Source organism: Salmo trutta, chromosome 3 (assembly GCF_901001165.1).
Source record: "Salmo trutta chromosome 3, fSalTru1.1, whole genome shotgun sequence".
Taxonomy (NCBI): domain Eukaryota; kingdom Metazoa; phylum Chordata; class Actinopteri; order Salmoniformes; family Salmonidae; genus Salmo; species Salmo trutta.
The window spans coordinates 11552644-11573302 of NC_042959.1; the positions used below are offsets into that span (position 1 = coordinate 11552644).

The 20659-nt window shown below is 42.5% G+C and overlaps 1 protein-coding gene across 1 annotated transcript in view; it reads left to right on the top strand.

The window, feature by feature from the left end:
* LOC115164014 (actin-binding LIM protein 3) overlaps positions 1-20659 on the top strand; it is an 81373-nt gene that overhangs the window by 46368 nt on the left and 14346 nt on the right. Inside the window, exons 8-9 of the mRNA XM_029716164.1 lie at positions 18467-18655; positions 18816-18839. Coding sequence (XP_029572024.1) covers positions 18467-18655; positions 18816-18839 — 213 coding nt within the window. The remainder of the gene's footprint in view (positions 1-18466; positions 18656-18815; positions 18840-20659) is intronic.

A 20659-nucleotide genomic window follows, 5' to 3' on the forward strand; every position in this document is an offset into this window, starting at 1 on the left:
ATGCGCCGAATACAACAGCTGTACTCTTTACCGTGAAATGGTTACTTACGAGCCCTTCCCAATGTTGCAGAGTTACAAAATTATAATAAAAAGAAAATGGTACCGCAAGAGGAATAAAATACACAAGAATGGAGATAAATACAGGGAGTACCAGTACCAGATCAATGTGGAGCTATATACAGGGAGTACCAGTACCAGATCAATGTGGAGCTATATACAGAGAGTACTAGTACCAGATCAATGTAGAGCTATATACAGAGAGTACTAGTACCAGATCTATGATGAGCTATATACAGAGAGTACTAGTACCAGATCAATGTGGAGCTATATACAGAGAGTACTAGTACCAGATCAATGTAGAGCTATATACAGAGAGTACTAGTACCAGATCAATGTAGAGCTATATACAGAGAGTACTAGTACCAGATCAATGTAGAGCTATATACAGGGAGTACCAGTACCAGATCAATGTGGAGCTATATACAGAGAGTACCAGTACCAGATCAATGTGGAGCTATATACAGAGAGTACTAGTACCAGATCAATTTAGAGCTTTATACAGAGAGTACTAGTACCAGATCTATGATGAGCTATATACAGAGAGTACTAGTACCAGATCAATGTGGAGCTATATACAGAGAGTACTAGTACCAGATCAATGTAGAGCTATATACAGAGAGTACTAGTACCAGATCAATGTAGAGCTATATACAGGGAGTACCAGTACCAGATCAATGTGGAGCTATATACAGGGAGTACCAGTACCAGATCAATGTGGAGCTATATACAGGGAGTACCAGTACCAGATCAATGTGGAGCTATATACAGAGAGTACTAGTACCAGATCAATGTGGAGCTATATACAGAGAGTACTAGTACCAGATCAATGTAGAGCTATATACAGAGAGTACTAGTACCAGATCAATGTAGAGCTATATACAGAGAGTACTAGTACCAGATCAATGTAGAGCTATATACAGGGAGTACCAGTACCAGATCAATGTGGAGCTATATACAGAGAGTACCAGTACCAGATCAATGTGGAGCTATATACAGAGAGTACTAGTACCAGATCAATGTAGAGCTTTATACAGAGAGTACTAGTACCAGATCTATGATGAGCTATATACAGAGAGTACTAGTACCAGATCAATGTAGAGCTATATACAGGGAGTACCAGTACCAGATCAATGTGGAGCTATATACAGAGAGTACCAGTACCAGATCAATGTGGAGCTATATACAGGGAGTACCAGTACCAGATCAATGTGGAGCTATATACAGAGAGTACTAGTACCAGATCAATGTTGAGCTATATACAGGGAGTACCAGTACCAGATCAATGTGGAGCTATATACAGGGAGTACCAGTACCAGATCAATGTGAAGCTATATACAGGGAGTACCAGTACCAGATCAATGTGGAGCTATATACAGGGAGTACCAGATCAATGTGGAGCTATATAAAGGGAGTACCAGTACCAGATCAATGTGGAGCTATATACAGGGAGTACCAGTACCAGATCAATGTGACCAATATAGAGGGAGTACCAGTGCCAGATCAATGTGGAGCTATATACAGGGAGTACCAGTACCAGATCACTGTAGAGCTTTATACAGGGAGTACCAGTACCAGATCAATTTGAAGCTATATACAGGGAGTACCAGTACCAGATCAATGTGGAGCTATATTCAGGGAGTACCAGATCAATGTGGAGCTGTATACAGGGAGTACCAGTACCAGATCAATGTGGAGCTATATACAGGGAGTACCAGATCAATGTGGAGCTATATACAGGGAGTACCAGTACCAGATCAATGTGGAGCTATATACAGGGAGTACCAGATCAATGTGGAGCTGTATACAGGCAGTACCAATACCAGATCAATGTGGAGCTATATACAGGGAGTACCAGATCAATGTGGAGCTATATACAGGGAGTACCAGTACCAGATCAATGTGGAGCTATATACAGGAAGTACCAGTACCAGATCAATGTGGAGCAATATACAGGAAGTACCAGTACCAGATCAATGTGGAGCTATATACAGGGAGTACCAGTACCAGATCAATGTGAAGCTATATACAGGGAGTACCAGTACCAGATCAATGTGGAGCTATATACAGGGAGTACCAGATCAATGTGGAGCTATATACAGGGAGTACCAGTACCAGATCAATGTGGAGCTATATACAGGAAGTACCAGTACCAGATCAATGTGGAGCAATATACAGGAAATACCAGTACCAGATCAATGTGGAGCTATATACAGAGAGTACCAGTACCAGATCAATGTGAAGCTATATACAGGGAGTACCAGCACCAGATCAATGTGGAGCTACATACAATAAGTATCAGTACCAGATCAATGTGGTGATATATACAGGAAGTACCAGTACCAGATCAATGTGGAGCTATATACAGGGAGTATAGGTACCAGATCAATGTGAAGCTATATACAGGGAGTACCAGCACCAGATCAATGTGGAGCTATGTACAGGGAGTACCAGTACCAGATTAATGTGGAGCTATATACAGGGAGTACTTGTACCATATCAATGTGAAGCTATATACAGGGAGTACCAGCACCAGATCAATGTGGAGCTATATACAGGGAGTACCAGTACCAGATCAATGATGAGCTTTATACAGGGAGTACCAGTACCAGGTCAATGTGAAGCTATATACAGGGAGTACTAGTACCAGATCAATTTGAAGCTATACACAGGGAGAACCAGTACCAGATCAATGTGGAGCTATATACAGGGAGTACCATTACCAGATCAATGTGGAGCTATATACAGGGATTACCAGTACCAGATCAATGTGGAGCTATATACAGGAAGTACCAATACCAGATCAATGATGAGCTATATACAGGAAGTACCAGTACCAGATCAATGTGGAGCTATATACAGGGAGTACCAGTACCAGATCAATGATGAGCTATATACAGGGAGTACCAGTACCAGATCAATGTGGAGCTATATACAGGGAGTACAAGATCAATGTGGAGCTATATACAGGGAGTACCAGTACCAGATCAAGGATGAGCTATATACAGGGAGTATCAGATCAATGTGGATCTATATACAGGGAGTACCAGTACCAGATCAATGTGGAGCTATATACAGGAAGTAGCAGTGTCAGATCAATGTGGAGCTATATACAGGGAGTACCAGATCAATGTGGAGCTATATACAGGGAGTACCAATACCAGATCAATGTGGAGCTATATACAAGGAGTACCAGTACCAGATCAATGTGGAGCAATATACAGGGAGTACCAGATCAATGATGAGCTATATACAGGGAGTACCAGTATCAGATCAATGTGGAGCTATATACAGGGAGTAACAGTATCAGATCATTGTGGAGCTATATACAGGAAGTACCAGTACCAGATCAATGTGGAGCTATATACAGGAAGTACCAGTACCAGATCAATGTAGAGCTATATACAGGGAGTACCAGTATCAGATCAATGTGGAGCTATATACAGGGAGTACCATATCAATGTGGAGCTATATACAGGGAGTACTAGTACCAGTTCAATGTGCAGCTATATACAGGGAGTACCAGATCAATGTGGAGCTATATACAGGAAGAACCAGTACCAGATCAATGTGGAGCTATATACAGGAAGTAGCAGTGTCAGATCAATGTGGAGCTATATACAGGGAGTACCAGATCAATGTGGAGCTATATACAGGGAGTACCAATACCAGATCAATGTGGAGCTATATACAAGGAGTACCAGTACCAGATCAATGTGGAGCAATATACAGGGAGTACCAGATCAATGATGAGCTATATACAGGGAGTACCATTATCAGATCAATGTGGAGCTATATACAGGGAGTACCAGTATCAGATCAATGTGGAGCTATATACAGGAAGTACCAGTACCAGATCAATGTGGAGCTATATACAGGAAGTACCAGTACCAGATCAATGTAGAGCTATATACAGGGAGTACCAGTATCAGATCAATGTGGAGCTATATACAGGGAGTACCAGATCAATGTGGAGCTATATACAGGGAGTACTAGTACCAGTTCAATGTGCAGCTATATACAGGGAGTACCAGATCAATGTGGAGCTATATACAGGAAGAACCAGTACCAGATCAATGTGGAGCTATATACAGGAAGTACCAGTACCAGATCAATGTGGAGCTATATACAGGAAGTACCAGTACCAGATCAATGTGGAGCTATATACAGGAAGTACCAGTACCAGATCAATGTAGAGCTATATACAGGGAGTACCAGTATCAGATCAATGTGGAGCAATATACAGGGAGTACCAGATCAATGATGAGCTATATACAGGGAGTACCATTATCAGATCAATGTGGAGCTATATACAGGGAGTACCAGTATCAGATCAATGTGGAGCTATATACAGGAAGTACCAGTACCAGATCAATGTGGAGCTATATACAGGAAGTACCAGTACCAGATCAATGTGGAGCTATATACAGGGAGTACCAGATCAATGTGGAGCTATATACAGGGAGTACCAATACCAGATCAATGTGGAGCTATATACAAGGAGTACCAGTACCAGATCAATGTGGAGCAATATACAGGGAGTACCAGATCAATGATGAGCTATATACAGGGAGTACCAGTATCAGATCAATGTGGAGCTATATACAGGGAGTACCAGTATCAGATCATTGTGGAGCTATATACAGGAAGTACCAGTACCAGATCAATGTGGAGCTATATACAGGAAGTACCAGTACCAGATCAATGTAGAGCTATATACAGGGAGTACCAGTATCAGATCAATGTGGAGCTATATACAGGGAGTACCATATCAATGTGGAGCTATATACAGGGAGTACTAGTACCAGTTCAATGTGCAGCTATATACAGGGAGTACCAGATCAATGTGGAGCTATATACAGGGAGTACCAGTACCAGATCAATGTGGAGCTATATACAGGAAGTAGCAGTGTCAGATCAATGTGGAGCTATATACAGGGAGTACCAGATCAATGTGGAGCTATATACAGGGAGTACCAATACCAGATCAATGTGGAGCTATATACAAGGAGTACCAGTACCAGATCAATGTGGAGCAATATACAGGGAGTACCAGATCAATGATGAGCTATATACAGGGAGTACCATTATCAGATCAATGTGGAGCTATATACAGGGAGTACCAGTATCAGATCAATGTGGAGCTATATACAGGAAGTACCAGTACCAGATCAATGTGGAGCTATATACAGGAAGTACCAGTACCAGATCAATGTAGAGCTATATACAGGGAAGTACCAGTATCAGATCAATGTGGAGCTATATACAGGGAGTACCAGATCAATGTGGAGCTATATACAGGGAGTACTAGTACCAGTTCAATGTGCAGCTATATACAGGGAGTACCAGATCAATGTGGAGCTATATACAGGAAGAACCAGTACCAGATCAATGTGGAGCTATATACAGGAAGTACCAGTACCAGATCAATGTGGAGCTATATACAGGAAGTACCAGTACCAGATCAATGTGGAGCTATATACAGGGAGTACCAGTACCAGGTCAATGTGAAGCTATATACAGGGAGTACCAGTACCAGATCAATGTGGAGCTATATACAGGGAGTACTAGTACCAGATCAGTTTGAAGCTATATACAGGGAGTACCAGTACCAGATCAATGTGGAGCTATATACAGGGAGTACCAGTACCAGGTCAATGTGAAGCTATATACAGGGAGTACCAGTACCAGATCAATGTGGAGCTATATACAGGGAGTACCAGATCAATGTGGAGCTATATACAGGGAGTACCAGTACCAGATCAATGTGGAGCTATATACAGGAAGTACCAGTACCAGATCAATGTGGAGCTATATACAGGAAGTACCAGTACCAGATCAATGATGAGCTATATACAGGAAGTACCAGTACCAGATCAATGTGGAGCTATATACAGGAAGTACCAGTACCAGATCAATGTGGAGCTATATACAGGGAGTACCAGATCAATGTGGAGCTATATACAGGGAGTACCAGCACCAGATCAATGTGGAGCTATATACAGGAAGTACCAGTACCAGATCAATGTGGAGCTATATACAGGAAGTACCAGTACCAGATCAATGTGGAGCTATATACAGGGAGTACCAGTACCAGATCAATGTGAAGCTATATACAGGGAGTACCAGCACCAGATCAATGTGGAGCTATGTACAGGGAGTACCAGTACCAGATCAATGTGGAGCTATATACAGGGAGTACTTGTACCATATCAATGTGAAGCTATATACAGGGAGTACCAGCACCAGATCAATGTGGAGCTATATACAGGGAGTACCAGTACCAGATCAATGATGAGCTATATACAGGAAGTACCAGTACCATGTCAATGTGAAGCTATATACAGGGAGTACTAGTACCAGATCAATTTGAAGCTATACACAGGGAGAACCAGTACCAGATCAATGTGGAGCTATATTCAGGGAGTACCAGTACCAGATCAATGTGGAGCTATATACAGGGAGTACCAGTACCAGATCAATGTGGAGCTATATACAAGAAGTACCAGTACAAGATCAATGTGGAGCTATATACAGGAAGTACCAGTACCAGATCAATGTGGAGCTATATACAGGGAGAGTACCAGTACCAGATCAATGTGGAGCTATATACAGGAAGTACCAGTACCAGATCAATGTTGAGCTATATACAGGAAGTACCAGTACCAGATCAATGTGGAGCTATATACAGGGAGTACCAGTACCAGATCAATGTGGAGCTATATACAGGAAGTACCAGTACCAGATCAATGTGGAGCTATATACAGGAAGTACCAGTACCAGATCAATGTGGAGCTATATACAGGGAGTACCATTACCAGATCAATGTGAAGCTATATACAGGGAGTACCAGCACCAGATCAATGTGGAGCTATGTACAGGGAGTACCAGTACCAGATCAATGTGGAGCTATATACAGGGAGTACTTGTACCATATCAATGTGAAGCTATATACAGGGAGAACCAGTACCAGATCAATGTGGAGCTATATACAGGGAGTACCAGTACCAGGTCAATGTGGAGCTATATACAGGGAGTACTAGTTCAATGTGGAGCTGTATACAGGGAGTACCAGTACCAGATCAATGTGGAGCTATATACAGGGAGTACCAGTACCAGATCAATGTGAAGCTATATACAGGGAGTACCAGTACCAGATCAATGTGGAGATATATACAGGGAGTACCATTACCAGATCAATGTGGAGCTATATACAGGGATTACCAGTACCAGATCAATGTGGAGCTATATACAGGGAGTACCAGATCAATGTGGAGCTATATACAGGAAGAACCAGTACCAGATCAATGTGGAGCTATATACAGGAAATACCAGTACCAGATCAATGTGGAGCTATATACAGGAAGTACCAGTACCAGATCAATGTGGAGCTATATACAGGGAGTACCAGTACCAGGTCAATGTGAAGCTATATACAGGGAGTACCAGTACCAGATCAATGTGGAGCTATATACAGGGAGTACCAGTACCAGATCAATGTGACCTATATAGAGGGAGTACCAGTGCCAGATCAATGTGGAGCTATATACAGGGAGTACCAGTACCAGATCACTGTAGAGCTTTATACAGGGAGTACCAGTACCAGATCAATTTGAAGCTATATACAGGGAGTACCAGTACCAGATCAATGTGGAGCTATATACAGGGAGTACCAGATCAATGTGGAGCTGTATACAGGGAGTACCAGTACCAGATCAATGTGGAGCTATATACAGGGAGTACCAGATCAATGTGGAGCTAAATACAGGGAGTACCAGTACCAGATCAATGTGGAGCTATATATAGGGAGTACCAGATCAATGTGGAGCTGTATAAAGGGAGTACCAGTACCAGATCAATGTGGAGCTATACACAGGGAGTACCAGATCAATGTGGAGCTCTATACAGGGAGTACCAGTACCAGATCAATGTGGAGCTATATACAGGAAGTACCAGTACCAGATCAATGTGGAGCTATATACAGGAAGTACCAGTACCAGATCAATGATGAGCTATATACAGGAAGTACCAGTACCAGATCAATGTGGAGCTATATACAGGAAGTACCAGTACCAGATCAATGTGGAGCTATATACAGGGAGTACCAGTACCAGATCAATGTGAAGCTATATACAGGGAGTACCAGTACCAGATCAATGTGGAGCTATATACAGGGAGTACCAGATCAATGTGGAGCTATATACAGGGAGTACCAGTACCAGATCAATGTGGAGCTATATACAGGGAGTACCAGTACCAGATCAATGTGACCTATATAGAGGGAGTACCAGTGCCAGATCAATGTGGAGCTATATACAGGCAGTACCAGTACCAGATCACTGTAGAGCTTTATACAGGGAGTACCAGTACCAGATCAATTTGAAGCTATATACAGGGAGTACCAGTACCAGATCAATGTGGAGCTATATACAGGGAGTACCAGATCAATGTGGAGCTGTATACAGGGAGTACCAGTACCAGATCAATGTGGAGCTATATACAGGGAGTACCAGATCAATGTGGAGCTATATACAGGGAGTACCAGTACCAGATCAATGTGGAGCTATATACAGGGAGTACCAGATCAATGTGGAGCTGTATACAGGGAGTACCAGTACCAGATCAATGTGGAGCTATATACAGGGAGTACCAGATCAATGTGGAGCTATATACAGGGAGTACCAGTACCAGATCAATGTGGAGCTATATACAGGAAGTACCAGTACCAGATCAATGTGGAGCTATATACAGGAAGTACCAGTACCAGATCAATGATGAGCTATATACAGGAAGTACCAGTACCAGATCAATGTGGAGCTATATACAGGAAGTACCAGTACCAGATCAATGTGGATCTTTATACAGGGAGTACCAGTACCAGATCAATGTGGAGCTATATACAGGGAGTACCAGATCAATGTGGAGCTATATACAGGGAGTACCAGCTCCAGATCAATGTGGAGCTATATACAGGAAGTACCAGTACCAGATCAATGTGGAGCTATATACAAGAAGTACCAGTACCAGATCAATTTGGAGCTATATACAGGGAGTACCAGTACCAGATCAATGTGAAGCTATATATAAGGAGTACCAGCACCAGATCAATGTGGAGCTATGTACAGGGAGTACCAGTACCAGATCAATGTGGAGCTATATACAGGGAGTACTTGTACCATATCAATGTGAAGCTATATACAGGGAGTACCAGCACCAGATCAATGTGGAGCTATATACAGGGAGTACCAGTACCAGATCAATGATGAGCTATATACAGGGAGTACCAGTACCAGGTCAATGTGAAGCTATATACAGGGAGTACTAGTACCAGATCAATTTGAAGCTATACACAGGGAGAACCAGTACCAGATCAATGTGGAGCTATATACAGGGAGTACCAGTACCAGATCAATGTGGAGCTATATACAGGAAGTACCAGTACCAGATCAATGTGGAGCTATATACAAGGAGTACCAGTACCAGATCAATGATGAGCTATATACAGGGAGTACCAGTACCAGATCAATGTGGAGCTATATACAGGGAGTACAAGATCAATGTGGAGCTATATACAGGGAGTACCAGTACCAGATCAATGATGAGCTATATACAGGGAGTATCAGATCAATGTGGATCTATATACAGGGAGTACCAGTACCAGATCAATGTGGAGCTATATACAGGAAGTACCAGTATCAGATCAATGTGGAGCTATATACAGGGAGTACCAGATCAATGTGGAGCTATATACAGGGAGTACCAGTACCAGATCAATGTGGAGCTATATACAAGGAGTACCAGTACCAGATCAATGTGGAGCTATATACAGGGAGTACCAGATCAATGATGAGCTATATACAGGGAGTACCAGATCAATGTGGAGCTATATACAGGGAGTACCAGTATCAGATCAATGTGGAGCTATATACAGGAAGTACCAGTACCAGATCAATGTGGAGCTATATACAGGAACTACCAGTACCAGATCAATGTAGAGCTATATACAGGGAGTACCAGTATCAGATCAATGTGGAGCTATATACAGGGAGTACCATATCAATGTGGAGCTAGAAACAGGGAGTACTAGTACCAGATCAATGTGGAGCTATATACAGGGAGTACCAGATCAATGTGGAGCTATATACAGGAAGAACCAGTACCAGATCAATGTGGAGCTATATACAGGAAGTACCAGTACCAGATCAATGTGGAGCTAAATACAGGAAGTACCAGTACCAGATCAATGTGGAGCTATATACAGGGAGTACCAGTACCAGGTCAATGTGAAGCTATATACAGGGAGTACCAGTACCAGATCAATGTGGAGCTATATACAGGGAGTACTAGTACCAGATCAATTTGAAGCTATATACAGGGAGTACCAGTACCAGATCAATGTGGAGCTATATACAGGGAGTACCAGTACCAGGTCAATGGGAAGCTATATACAGGGAGTACCAGTACCAGATCAATGTGGAGCTATATACAGGGAGTACCAGATCAATGTGGAGCTATATACAGGGAGTACCAGTACCAGATCAATGTGGAGCTATATACAGGAAGTACCAGTACCAGATCAATGTGGAGCTATATACAGGAAGTACCAGTACCAGATCAATGTAGAGCTATATACAGGAAGTACCAGTACCAGATCAATGTGGAGCTATATACAGGGAGTACCAGATCAATGTGGAGCTATATACAGGGAGTACCAGCACCAGATCAATGTGGAGCTATATACAGGAAGTACCAGTACCAGATCAATGTGGAGCTATATACATGGAGTACCAGTACCAGATCAATGTGAAGCTATATACAGGGAGTACCAGCACCAGATCAATGTGGAGCTATGTACAGGGAGTACCAGTACCAGATCAATGTGGAGCTATATACAGGGAGTACTTGTACCATATCAATGTGAAGCTATATACAGGGAGTACCAGCACCAGATCAATGTGGAGCTATATACAGGGAGTACCAGTACCAGATCAATGTGGAGCTATATACAAGAAGTACCAGTACCAGATCAATGTGGAGCTATATACAGGAAGTACCAGTACCAAATCAATGATGAGCTATATACAGGAAGTACCAGTACCAGATCAATGTTGAGCTATGTACAAGAAGTACCAGTACCAGATCAATTTGGAGCTATATACAGGGAGTACCAGCACCAGATCAATGTGGAGCTATGTACAGGGAGTACCAGTACCAGATCAATGTGGAGCTATATACAGGGAGTACTTGTACCATATCAATGTGAAGCTATATACAGGGAGTACCAGCACCAGATCAATGTGGAGCTATATACAGGGAGTACCAGTACCAGATCAATGATGAGCTATATACAGGGAGTACCAGTACCAGGTCAATGTGAAGCTATATACAGGGAGTACTAGTACCAGATCAATTTGAAGCTATACACAGGGAGAACCAGTACCAGATCAATGTGGAGCTATATACAGGGAGTACCAGTACCAGATCAATGTGGAGCTATATACAGGGATTACCAGTACCAGATCAATGTGGAGCTATATACAGGAAGTACCAATACCAGATCAATGATGAGCTATATACAGGAAGTACCAGTACCAGATCAATGTGGAGCTTTATACAGGGAGTACCAGTACCAGATCAATGATGAGCTATATACAGGGAGTACCAGTACCAGATCAATGTGGAGCTATATACAGGGAGTACAAGATCAATGTGGAGCTATATACAGGGAGTACCAGTACCAGATCAATGATGAGCTATATACAGGGAGTATCAGATCAATGTGGATCTATATACAGGGAGTACCAGTACCAGATCAATGTGGAGCTATATACAGGAAGTACCAGTATCAGATCAATGTGGAGCTATATACAGGGAGTACCAGTACCAGATCAATGTGGAGCTATATACAAGGAGTACCAGATCAATGATGAGCTATATACAGGGAGTACCAGATCAATGTGGAGCTATATACAGGGAGTACCAGATCAATGATGAGCTATATACAGGGAGTACCAGATCAATGTGGAGCTATATACAGGGAGTACCAGTATCAGATCAATGTGGAGCTATATACAGGAAGTACCAGTACCAGATCAATGTGGAGCTATATACAGGAACTACCAGTACCAGATCAATGTAGAGCTATATACAGGGAGTACCAGTATCAGATCAATGTGGAGCTATATACAGGGAGTACCATATCAATGTGGAGCTAGAAACAGGGAGTACTAGTACCAGATCAATGTGGAGCTATATACAGGGAGTACCAGATCAATGTGGAGCTATATACAGGAAGAACCAGTACCAGATCAATGTGGAGCTATATACAGGAAGTACCAGTACCAGATCAATGTGGAGCTATATACAGGAAGTACCAGTACCAGATCAATGTGGAGCTATATACAGGGAGTACCAGTACCAGGTCAATGTGAAGCTATATACAGGGAGTACCAGTACCAGATCAATGTAGAGCTATATACAGGGAGTACTAGTACCAGATCAATTTGAAGCTATATACAGGGAGTACCAGTACCAGATCAATGTGGAGCTATATACAGGGAGTACCAGTACCAGGTCAATGTGAAGCTATATACAGGGAGTACCAGTACCAGATCAATGTGGAGCTATATACAGGGAGTACCAGATCAATGTGGAGCTATATACAGGGAGTACCAGTACCAGATCAATGTGGAGCTATATACAGGAAGTACCAGTACCAGATCAATGTGGAGCTATATACAGGAAGTACCAGTACCAGATCAATGTAGAGCTATATACAGGAAGTACCAGTACCAGATCAATGTGGAGCTATATACAGGGAGTACCAGATCAATGTGGAGCTATATACAGGGAGTACCAGCACCAGATCAATGTGGAGCTATATACAGGAAGTACCAGTACCAGATCAATGTGGAGCTATATACAGGGAGTACCAGTACCAGATCAATGTGAAGCTATATACAGGGAGTACCAGCACCAGATCAATGTGGAGCTATGTACAGGGAGTACCAGTACCAGATCAATGTGGAGCTATATACAGGGAGTACTTGTACCATATCAATGTGAAGCTATATACAGGGAGTACCAGCACCAGATCAATGTGGAGCTATATACAGGGAGTACCAGTACCAGATCAATGTGGAGCTATATACAAGAAGTACCAGTACCAGATCAATGTGGAGCTATATACAGGAAGTACCAGTACCAGATCAATGATGAGCTATATACAGGAAGTACCAGTACCAGATCAATGTTGAGCTATATACAGGAAGTACCAGTACCAGATCAATGTGGAGCTATATACAGGGAGTACCAGTACCAGATCAATGTGAAGCTATATACAGGGAGTACCAGTACCAGATCAATGTGGAGCTATATACAGGGAGTACCAGATCAATGTGGAGCTATATACAGGGAGTACCAGCACCAGATCTATGTGGAGCTATATACAGGAAGTACCAGTACCAGATCAATGTGGAGCTATATACAGGAAGTACCAGTACCAGATCAATGTGGAGCTATATACAGGGAGTACCATTACCAGATCAATGTGAAGCTATATACAGGGAGTACCAGCACCAGATCAATGTGGAGCTATGTACAGGGAGTACCAGTACCAGATCAATGTGGAGCTATATACAGGGAGTACTTGTACCATATCAATGTGAAGCTATATACAGGGAGAACCAGTACCAGATCAATGTGGAGCTATATACAGGGAGTACCAGTACCAGGTCAATGTGGAGCTATATACAGGGAGTACCAGATCAATGTGGAGCTGTATACAGTGAGTACCAGTACCAGATCAATGTGGAGCTATATACAGGGAGTACCAGTACCAGATCAATGTGAAGCTATATACAGGGAATACCAGTACCAGATCAATGTGGAGCTATATACAGGGAGTACCAGTACCAGATCAATGTGGAGCTATATACAGGGATTACCAGTACCAGATCAATGTGGAGCTATATACAGGGAGTACCAGATCAATGTGGAGCTATATACAGGGAGTACCAGATCAATGTGGAGCTGTATACAGGGAGTACCAGTACCAGATCAATGTGGAGCTATATACAGGGAGTACCAGATCAATGTGGAGCTATATACAGGGAGTACCAGTACCAGATCAATGTGGAGCTATATACAGGAAGTACCAGTACCAGATCAATGTGGAGCTATATACAGGAAGTACCAGTACCAGATCAATGATGAGCTATATACAGGAAGTACCAGTACCAGATCAATGTGGAGCTATATACAGGAAGTACCAGTACCAGATCAATGATGAGCTATATACAGGGAGTACCAGTACCAGATCAATGTGGAGCTATATACAGGGAGTACCAGTACCAGATCAATGTGGAGCTATATACAGGGAGTACTAGTACCATATCAACGTGGAGCTATATACAGGGAGTACCAGTACCAGATCAATGTGAAGCTATATACAGGGAGTACCAGTATCAGATCAATGTGGAGCTATATACAGGGAGTACCAGATCAATGTGGAGCTATATACAGGGAGTACTAGTACCAGATCAATGTGGAGTTATATACAGGAAGAACCAGTACCAGATCAATGTGGAGTTATATACAGGAAGTACCCGTACCAGATCAATGTGGAGCTATATACAGGGAGTACCAGTACCAGGTCAATGTGAAGCTATATACAGGGAGTACCAGTACCAGATCAATGTAGAGCTATATACAGGGAGTACCAGATCAATGTGGAGCTATATACAGGGAGTACCAGTACCAGATCAATGTGGAGCTATATACAGAGAGTACTAGTACGAGACCAATGTGGAGTTATATACAGAGAGTACCAGTACCAGATCACTGTGGAGCTATATACAGGGAGTACCAGCACCAGATCAATGTGTAGCTATATACAGGGAGTACCAGATCAATGTGGAGCTATATACAGGGAGTACCAGCACTAGATCAATGTGGAGCTATGTACAGGGAGTACCAGATCAATGTGTAGCTATATACAGGGAGTACTAGTACCAGATCAATGTGGAGCTATATACAGGGAGTACCAGTACCAGATCAATGTGGAGCTATATACCGGGAGTAGCAGATCAATGTGGAGCTGTATACATGGAGTACCAGATCAATGTGAAGCTATATACAGGGAGTACTAGTACCAGATCAATGTGGAGCTTTATACAGGGAGTACTAGTACCAGATCAATGTGGAGCTTTATACAGGCAGTACCAGTACCAGATCAATGTGGAGCTATATACAGGGAGTACCAGTACCAGATCAATGTGGAGCTATATACAGGGAATACCAGTACCAGATCAATGTAGAGTTATATACAGGGAGTACCAGTACCAGATCAATGTGGAGCTATATACAGGGAATACCAGTACAAGATCAATGTAGAGCAACATACAGGGGGTACCAGTACCAGATCAATGTGAAGCTATATACAGGAAGTACCAGTACCAGATCAATGTAGAGCTATATACAGGGAGAACCGGTACCAGATCAATGTGCAGAGGTACGAGGTATTTGAGGTAGATATGTACATGAAGGCAGTGTAAAGTGACAAGGCATCAGGATAGATAATAATAAGGTGTTTCAGGTAGATATGTACATGAAGGCAGGGTAAAGTGACTAGACATCAGGATAGATAATAATAAGGTATCTGAGGTAGATGTGTACATGAAGGCAGGGTAAAGTGACTAGACATCAGGATAGATAATAATAAGGTATTTGAGGTAGATATGTACATGAAGGCAGGGTAAAGTGACTAGGCATCAGGATAGATAATAATAAGGTATTAGAGGTAGATATGTACATGAAGGCAGGGTAAAGTGACTAGGCATCAGGATAGATAATAATAAGGTATTTGAGGTAGATATGTACATGAAGGCAGGGTAAAGTGACTAGGCATCAGGATAGATAATAATAAGGTATTTGAGGTAGATATGTACATGAAGGCAGGGTAAAGTGACTAGACATCAGGATAGATAATAATAAGGTATTTGAGGTAGATATGTACATGAAGGCAGGGTGAAGTGACTAGGCATCAGGATAGATAATAATAAGGTATTTGAGGTAGATATGTACATGAAGGCAGGGTAAAGTGACTAGACATCAGGATAGATAATAATAAGGTATTAGAGGTAGATATGTACATGAAGGCAGGGTAAAGTGACTAGACATCAGGATAGATAATAATAAGGTATTTGAGGTAGATATGTACATGAAGGCAGGGTAAAGTGACTAGACATCAGGATAGATAATAATAAGGTATTTGAGGTAGATATGTACATGAAGGCAGGGTAAAGTGACTAGGTATCAGGATAGATAATAATAAGGTATTTGAGGTAGATATGTACATGCAGGGTGAAGTGACTAGGCATCAGGATAGATAATAATAAGGTATCTGAGGTAGATATGTACATGAAGGCAGGGTAAAGTGACTAGACATCAGGATAGATAATAATAAGGTATTTGAGGTAGATATGTACATGAAGGCAGGGTAAAGTGACTAGGTATCAGGATAGATAATAATAAGGTGTTTGAGGTAGATATGTACATGCAGGGTGAAGTGACTAGGCATCAGGATAGATAATAATAAGGTATCTGAGGTAGATATGTACATGAAGGCAGGGTAAAGTGACTAGACATCAGGATAGATAATAATAAGGTATTTGAGGTAGATATGTACATGAAGGCAGGGTAAAGTGACTAGGTATCAGGATAGATAATAATAAGGTATTTGAGGTAGATATGTACATGAAGGCAGGGTAAAGTGACTAGGCATCAGGATACATAATAATAAGGTATCTGAGGTAGATATGTACATGAAGGCAGGGTAAAGTGACTAGGCATCAGGATAATAAAAATAGTAAAATGAAGAACAGGGTAGCATCAGAAAATGATTAGTTTAAACGTGTGTTGTGTGTATATGTAACCCTTTTTTAACTAGGAAAGTCAGTTAAGAGCAAATTCTATTTACAATGACAGCCTACTGGGGAACAGTGGGTTAACTTGTTCATGGACAGAACAACAGATGTTTGCCTTGTCAGCTCGGGGATTCGATCCAGCAACCTTTTGGTTTCTGGCCTAATGCTCTAACCACTAGATTACCTGCCACCCCGAATATATAGTGTGTACAAGATAGGGTCAGTGCAGATAGACCGGGTAACCATTCATTCATTATTTAGCAGTCTTATGATTTCTCAGAGCCTGTTGGTCTGATAGCCGATGCTCCGGTACCATTTGCCGGACAGTAGCACAGTGAATAGTCTATGACTTGGGAGTCTTTCTCAATCTTTCAGGTCTTCCTCTGACTCTGCCTGGTATAGAGGTCCTGGATGCCAGGGAGCTCGGCCCCAGTGATGTACTGGGCAGTCCGCACCACCCTCTATAGTGCTTTGCTGTTGAGGGCGGTGCATTTACTATATCAAGCTCTGATACAGCCAGTCAAAATGCTCTCGATGGTGCAGCTGTAGAACTTTTTGAGGAACCTAGGGCTCAGGCCAAATCTTTTCAGCCTCCTGAGGGGGAAGAGGTGCTGTCGTGCCCTGTTCACAACAGTGCAGGTGTGAATGGACCATGTTATATCAGTGAAGAGAAGTTAACAGGTGCACACTTTGGGAGGAAGGAGAGATAGTTGTGATATAGTCACTGTCGCCCTGCCCAGTACAGATGTGAGACACTGGTTCATTCTCCACTCACCCCTGACCCATGACCTCACCTTACACTGCTGGCTAGGTCCTCTTCTTATGTCTGTCTGTCATATTGGGACACAACCTGTGTGTGTGTGTTTGTGTGTGCGTGTGTGTGTGTGTGCTCTGTTTGGACTACTACTAGTCTTTGCTGAGCTGTACTGTATAGTTCACTACTGCTGTTGGAAACATTAGCTTACACATTCATCCACATAAACACATGTAGAGACACACACACACATCCATGCATGAGCATCTTCTGCAGGTGTGTGTGTGTGTGTGTGTGTGTGTGTGTGTGTGTGTGTGTGTGTGTGTGTGTGTGTGTGTGTGTGTGTGTGTGTGTGTGTGTGTGTGTGTGTGTGTGTGTGTGTGTGTGTGTGTGTGTGTTTTCTGAGCTCTGGCCTCATAATCAATGATCTGCTCAGGGTGATGGATGAGGGAAAAACACAGAGTTAGCTCTCTCTCTCTCTCCCTCTCTCTCTCTCCATTGCTTTGTGGAGCTGAAGGTCATGTCAGGGAGTGGTCAGATCCTCCAGTATATATTCAGCAGTCAGTAGTCACATGTTAACTGTATGTGTTGTGTCAGTGTATGGCTGTACTGTCAGCATGCTTTACAGTCTGCAGCACGCAATCCATGTCTTTGGTTTTGCATGCGTAAATGTTGTTCGTGTGTGTGTGTGTGTGTGTGTGTGTGTGTGTCCTGTTGTGTCCCACCCCAGGCCAGGGTGGAGAATGAGATACTAGACTATAAGGACTTGGCTGCGCTGCCTAAGGTCAAGGCCATATACGAGGTCCAGCCACCTGACCTCATATCATCCTACCAGCCCCAGCATCATCCTACCATATCATCCTACCAGCCCTACCCCAGATACTCCTCAGATGACATAGAGACCTTCAGCTATGGAGAGGTACTAAGTGCTACGAAGCTTTCAGGAAATACACCTATGTTATTTTCTTATACGTCTTCTCTAAATTCACTGACAGTTGATCAACAAGATAAATAAATATGTTTTTAATATTGATGTCAATGTAGAATAACTGAACTGAATCTATTTCCTTGTTTTGCAGTCACCTGGGACTCTCTATTCTCAGGTTAGTAACCTTGTTGTTTTGCAGTCACCTGGGACTCTCTATTCTCAGGTTAGTAACCTTGTTGTTTTGCAGTCACCTGGGACTCTCTATTCTCAGGTTAGTAACCTTGTTGTTTTGCAGTCACCTGGGACTCTATTCTCAGGTTAGTAACCTTGTTGTTTTGCAGTCACCTGGGACTCTCTATTCTCAGGTTAGTAACCTTGTTGTTTTTGCAGTCACCTGGGACTCTATTCTCAGGTTAGTAACCTTGTTGTTTTGCAGTCACCTGGGACTCTCTATTCTCAGGTTAGTAACCTTGTTGTTTTGCAGTCACCTGGGACTCTCTATTCTCAGGTTAGTAACCTTGTTGTTTTGCAGTCACCTGGGACTCTCTATTCTCAGGTTAGTAACCTTGTTGTTTTGCAGTCACCTGGTACTCTCTATTCTCAGGTTAGTAACCTTGTTGTTTTGCAGTCACCTGGGATTCTCTATTCTCAGGTTAGTAACCTTGTTGTTTTGCAGTCACCTGGGACTCTCTATTCTCAGGTTAGTAACCTTGTTGTTTTGCAGTCACCTGGGACTCTCTATTCTCAGGTTAGTAACCTTGTTGTTTTGCAGTCACCTGGGATTCTCTATTCTCAGGTTAGTAACCTTGTTGTTTTGCAGTCACCTGGGACTCTCTATTCTCAGGTTAGTAACCTTGTTGTTTTGCAGTCACCTGGGATTCTCTATTCTCAGGTTAGTAACCTTGTTGTTTTGCAGTCACCTGGGACTCTCTATTCTCAGGTTAGTAACGTTGTTGTTTTGCAGTCACCTGGGATTCTCTATTCTCAGGTTAGTAACCTTGTTGTTTTGCAGTCACCTGGGACTCTATTCTCAGGTTAGTAACCTTGTTGTTTTGCAGTCACCTGGGACTCTCTATTCTCAGGTTAGTAACCTTGTTGTTTTGCAGTCACCTGGGACTCTCTATTCTCAGGTTAGTAACCTTGTTGTTTTGCAGTCACCTGGGACTTTCTATTCTCAGGTTAGTAACCTTGTTGTTTGCAGTCACCTGGGACTCTCTATTCTCAGGTTAGTAACCTTGTTGTTTTGCAGTCACCTGGGACTTTCTATTCTCAGGTTAGTAACCTTGTTGTTTTGCAGTCACCTGGGACTCTATTCTCAGGTTAGTAACCTTGTTGTTTTGCAGTCACCTGGGACTCTCTATTCTCAGGTTAGTAACCTTGTTGTTTTGCAGTCACCTGGGACTCTCTATTCTCAGGTTAGTAACCTTGTTGTTTTGCAGTCACCTGGGACTCTCTATTCTCAGGTTAGTAACCTTGTTGTTTTGCAGTCACCTGGGACTCTATTCTCAGGTTAGTAACCTTGTTGTTTTGCAGTCACCTGGGACTCTCTATTCTCAGGTTAGTAACCTTGTTGTTTTGCAGTCACCTGGGGCTCTATTCTCAGGTTAGTAACCTTGTTGTTTTGCAGTCACCTGGGACTCTCTATTCTCAGGTTAGTAACCTTGTTGTTTTGCAGTCACCTGGGACTCTCTATTCTCAGGTTAGTAACCTTGTTGTTTTGCAGTCACCTGGGACTCTCTATTCTCAGGTTAGTAACCTTGTTGTTTTGCAGTCACCTGGGACTCTATTCTCAGGTTAGTAACCTTGTTGTTTGCAGTCACCTGGGACTCTATTCTCAGGTTAGTAACCTTGTTGTTTTGCAGTCACCTGGGACTCTATTCTCAGGTTAGTAACCTTGTTGTTTTGCAGTCACCTGGGACTCTATTCTCAGGTTAGTAACCTTGTTGTTTTGCAGTCACCTGGGACTCTATTCTCAGGTTAGTAACCTTGTTGTTT